This window comes from Propithecus coquereli, unplaced genomic scaffold (assembly GCF_000956105.1).
Source record: "Propithecus coquereli isolate 6110/MARCELLA unplaced genomic scaffold, Pcoq_1.0 Scaffold16, whole genome shotgun sequence".
Classification (NCBI taxonomy): Eukaryota; Metazoa; Chordata; class Mammalia; order Primates; family Indriidae; genus Propithecus; species Propithecus coquereli.
The window spans coordinates 6,798,990-6,804,567 of record NW_012140524.1 but is presented as its reverse complement, the minus strand read 5'-3'; the positions used below and the strand labels follow the sequence as shown (position 1 = coordinate 6,804,567).

The 5,578-nt window shown below is 32.7% G+C and overlaps 1 protein-coding gene across 1 annotated transcript in view; it reads right to left on the bottom strand.

Moving 5' to 3' along the window:
- ITPR2 (inositol 1,4,5-trisphosphate receptor, type 2) overlaps positions 1–5,578 on the bottom strand; it is a 505,193-nt gene that overhangs the window by 143,347 nt on the left and 356,268 nt on the right. The window contains exons 44-45 of the mRNA XM_012641030.1: positions 3,948–4,148; positions 1,321–1,431 (exon numbers count right to left, since the gene is read on the bottom strand). Coding sequence (XP_012496484.1) covers positions 1,321–1,431; positions 3,948–4,148 — 312 coding nt within the window. The remainder of the gene's footprint in view (positions 1–1,320; positions 1,432–3,947; positions 4,149–5,578) is intronic.

Below are 5,578 nucleotides of genomic sequence, written 5' to 3'. Positions count from 1 at the left end.
TTTAAATTGGTGGTGAGTTATTCAGTATTTGCTCACATTAAGTTATATTAATTAAAAATGAGATTTAAAGGTATAGTCTTTAAACTAATGAAGGATTTAAAAAGCCAAAGATAAAGGCCTCCCTATGTTGTTTCTTTATAAATTATGGTTAAAGATGAATTTAAGATAAAATAACAAAAATTTTTCTAACAAATTAAGCTGATTGTCCTATATGCCTAGGCTGGTTTTAGTAACTGAAGCTTGATGCTAATGAGCAAATGGCACAAGTACACTCTACATAAGGATCACCTTCATTCTCATCTATGAATAGAAAGATCCAAAGAATATACATATTGCAAATGAAAACAGTAAAAAATTAAAAACTCGTCTCTTCCATTAAAGGAAGCATTTGCTTACTAAGAGCCTTTAGCAAAATCTTCACATAAGTAAGATATATGTACATTCCACTATATACCTAAAGCTATGTTTAGATAAAGAATTATAAAAATATCATTCCTCTTCTTCTTGGCCATAAATTTATCCATACAAAGTTGAACTTAATGATATATTCCCTATAATATTGGATACACCTGGCTTTACAAATTGTATTTAACCAACGATTTTTTTTATCAGCTTAATACTAAACACAATAATGTTGTCTTTAATAATTCATCTCAATTGAATATCATGCCTCGGCATTTGGGATTTACTAAGTTTCTTGTATATTCATTTGTCTATTTCCATTTGAACTAAAATCATTTTTTTAAAAAATGTTATTGTGCTCCTGAGCCCTGGATAAATGGAACTGTTGAGAAGTGTGTACTAGGCTTAAATTAAAGGAACCTCTTAAAAGGAGTGTGGCTATCACATAAAGTATTTTGGGGAAAAAATAAAATTTTAATGTAAAAGAGAACAACTTTTAGAAAAAAGAGAGTCATAAAATCAAAATGCAGCACTCCTTTGACTTTGTCTAATTGATTGTGACTTGCTAAATGGAATTCTGTAGTCAAGGTGAATTAAAAATATATGGTACAGTAAATGTTCAGCTCCTTTTGCTTCTCTATATAATGAAAAGTATAAAATAAAAACAGAGGGGAAGTAGCGAAACAAGTGGCTGCTTGAAGAACTTCTAGTAAAGGACCCTGCCATTGAACACAACCTCAAAGCTAATTTCCATTTTATCAGGGATTTAGTGAGCATTGTACTTTCACTATCCCGTTCTGTCAATTGATTAGCTGAAAATATGATAATATCTTGCTTTTTACAAGAATAAACTCTCAAAGGGAGTTTTATGCCATAGAAAACGTAACTTTCCCTGCCTGAATGGTGAATTTACTCTACCTTTAGTTGGAGCACCAGGTCCATTCTGTATTTACCAAGAGGGTTTATGTCATTTAGAATCAAAGCAATGATGATATCAATCCCATTAGATTCATGAGTAGCAATACAGGTCTAGAAAACAAAATATTTGTAAAATAACATTTTATTCACAGCATAGCACTAGACATAATAGGGCATAAAATAACAGAATCACCTTAGTTTTTGATCTTTAAAACATAATTAAGATTTAACTTTGAGCATTTGACTTATTCTTTTGTGTAGGGTCTGACTATTAATTGATGAGTATTGATTAATTGGCTCTGTATGCAGAACACTGAGAGAGACATTGTGCGAAGCACATATCTTTTAAAATGAACCATTTTTATAGAATTCTGAAGACCACTGGTTAAGTTAAATACTCTGTCAGTCAATAAATTTTAACATACCCATTGACAGAGGAGTTCCTTAAACTTAGAATTTTAAGATTTGATCTACTCTAAAAGACTATTCTTATTTATGAAGGAGGCGTGTCCCTCATACCCATGATTTGTAAGTAAATTTTGTAGTACTGATGTAGCATTTTATAGTACTGATGTAGTGTTTAATTTAACTGCTACCTAATGCTAAATTGGTGACAAGTCATGCTGCTTTGCATGCTGGATGGCAGCAGAGACAAGTGATGTGAGAGTCTCCTAATGTTTTGGGGGACATGCTGTCAATAATGATGGTTGAGAGAAAAGTTGCATAGATTTTTTAAGCTTAGGTGATTCATAGAGGGATCATGATTGGGGAACATTTATAGAACATCCTGAGAGATAAATATCATTTTGAAGGTTAAGATCGACTGTGTTAGGGTTCTAACCTTAATTTTATAGAACTTAAAATCAGGAACTCATAAGGTGGATCTGTGGGACTGTGTGTTACAATGTAGCACCTTGTCAAGGGCTATGAAAATTAAATCAATTCACCTCACAAAGGGACAGTTAAACGAGAAAGAGTAAATTCAAGGCAACTTCAAAATGACTGCTTTTTCAGTGTGGGCCCCATTTCTTCCTTCATGCAAGGAAATTTTGACTCCCTTCACACAGAAGAAAGGTGTTTTCCATACATTTTCTACATTTCCTAAAGTTCTGTTCATTGAAATGTCTGCCAAACTTAAAGGGAATGTATTTGCGGATTGTCTCTAGAATTTGTTAGCAACCTTCTTTCCTTCCACACATTTTCAGAGCATGGGGAATTACATGTGGGGTTCATGTTAATCCATAATTAGCTTTTACTTTTACAGCTTATTTGATTTTAGTAAATTACCTTCAAAACTCAATTCCCTTCTCTTACAAGGCCAAAACTGGGGAACATTCTTATAGGCTTTCCATGAAATAGTAAAAGAGATATACGGTATACATATTTTCTATTATAGATGTATAAGATTTTATCAACAACAAAACCAAATCCCTGAATTTGTGTATTTTTCCTTAACTTTGAATCAACAGTTAGGTTTTCTTGTATCATTACCCTAGGAGAGTGAAATATAATCCAGAATAATACAAGGCAAAATCCACAAACTCATTTAGTATGTCATACGTATATTACAGAAGGGGAAGAATACCCCCATCATGAATTATCAAATTATTTATGCCAATAATTGTCATGTTTTTATTTTATGCACCTATGTATATATGTGTGTGTATATATACGTTCTTACATATACGTGTGCATGCATAGATATCCTATGCATGTGTATAAGTACCATATAAATTGCGATTAAAAAAAAGCAAACTTCTTTTTCACATTTCTTTTCTATGTCAACTATGATGTTTGGTCTCAATGGCTTCTTTAAAATTTATATCCAGAAATGTTTGTGACTTGAAAACTCCTTCCAGGATGGATCCATCCTGGGATGGCAGCTCCGTGATGACCTGAGTAGATGATGCACAGTGAGCTAGTCACCCTCAGGGCCACTTTCTTTCCCTTTACTGACCCAAGTATTCTTCTGCCTTCTACTCCCACAGTGTGTCCTTGATATCCAAGAAAATGGAATCAGAGACAAGTATTCTGCAAAATAGAGTTGAAACTGCATGCCAAAATGTAGTATACTGAAAAGACCACTCTATTTAGACTCAGAATCAAAAGCCCTGAGTTGTAAAAATGGCTCTACAGCTTACTGATTCTGTCACTCTGAGACTCTGGAAACTTAATCTTTGAGTCAGGACCTATTCATCAGCAAAACAGGAGCAATAACACCTACTTCATATGTTTATTGTGAGTATAAAAGAGATAATATACACTACCCACTGCAGCGGAGCCAAAGGAGTCAAAGAAAGTTCATTCCACAAATCCCGGAAAGAGTCACTAAAGATGAAAACTGAGTAATGGTCAAGAAACATATTTCACTCTTTTTAGTAAGTTTGATTTTTACCTTGAACATTTTCATGGGAATTTTTTTTTACGATAAAATTAAATAAAAATATGGCAGAGTATCTGCTAGTTTATAATTTGGCCTTGTAGGTTTTTTTAGGGAAGCAAAAATGTCTGGCAAAGAAAGAAAAGAGATCTTTTAAATGTACACAAAGGTTGGCTCCTTCTCCAACTTGGTTGCTTTGCTAATTAGTCATGAACGCTTCTGCGTGAAGAACTGCTTTCACGGTTACCTGATTTTCATGGCACGGGCCCTGGCAATACTCAGTCAAGCTCTCCAGGGTTTGGTTGACCAGAGCCACGTTCTTCTCATTGATGTAGAGACCCAGCAGGCCCAAGCCGCCAGTGGTACTTCCACAAATGCAGTCCAAAAACTGAAGGGTCTCACAGACGAGGTTGTAATTTGTTTTGTTGTTTTGATTCCTCAAGAAGTTCTGAAGGCAAAAGAAAAAGACACCCGAGGGGTTAAAAAAAAATCACGGTGCTAACTTCTCAGTTTTTTCAGTTCTCGATACATGTGTTTTTCTAACTTAAAAAAATCCCCATGGCAGTGTGGAATAGAATATCTTTTTATAAGAAAAGTCCCCACATTAATTAAACTTCTCCTTGGTTTGGGGAGGGGAGAAAGGCCGTTAGGTTTTTCTTCAAGCATATATATTTATCAGCATCATTTATAATAGATAATTCTCAATGTCATTAGCTTAAAACCATATAGAGAGGGTAAAAATAATAGGAAGTAGGAAAAAGAGAAGGAAAAGGGAAACTAGATAGAAAAGTTCATTAGGGAGAAAAGCAAATTTGCGAGTATAAATGATCCCTTATGAATAGTTCAGCTTCACTATTGATTGATTTTAAATAAAACAACCATTATGGAAGGCAATTTGGAATCATCTATCAAGATTTTCAGTTAACATACAGCTCGCTCCACCTCTAAAAAGTTGTTCTAGACATACATACACAAGTACACAAAGAGGTTTTGTAAAAGCATACTGCTTGTTACAGCAAAAAACAGAAACCATACAATACCTGGGGTAATGTCACCGGTTTAAGAGATAATAGTTACATACAAACAGTAAAATATTATAAAACTATAAAAATGAGATATTTCAATATGTACTGATAAACATAACCTAGCAATTAGTAATTTACTAAAAAGATACATTACTAAATGAAACATGTAAGTTTAGGAACACTTTTTAAAACTAAAAAAAAATGTTTACCTGCACAGATCAATATGCTTATATATACATAAAAATTTCTGGAAGAAAAAACAACCAGTTAACAATGATTTTCTCCAGGGAATAAACCTGGAGAAACAGTAAGCAGGGAGGGAAATTTTTTATTGTTTATTGTAATTTAGTACTTATTTTTATTAATTTATTATTTAAAGCATCCCACTCATTGAAGCCCCTCAAATTTGCCAATATGTTTGTCATTCAGTCTTACAGACATTGTCCTCATGTTAGCAACATGTACAAAATCTCACAGATGTTTTAGAAAGGTCTACTCATCGTATTCTTTAAGTAAAAAACTATACTTTAAATATTTCAAGTCAAGTCCATACAATATTTGATATTGTAAACATACCTTGATTTATCCAACTATCGTATTTTAAAAGATGTAAATAAATTTTACTTATTGAAATAAAAATTTAAATAATTTTTTTCAAAAGCATTTGTATTTAAATAACTAAGAATATATTTGTGCTAGTAAGTCATACCCCATCATTTAATTTTATTACATAGGTTTGGATTTGTAAATAATCTGTATGCCTATATTTTAAATTGGTGGTGAGTTATTCAGTATTTGCTCACATTAAGTTATATTAATTAAAAATGAGATTTAAAGGTATAGTCTTTAAACT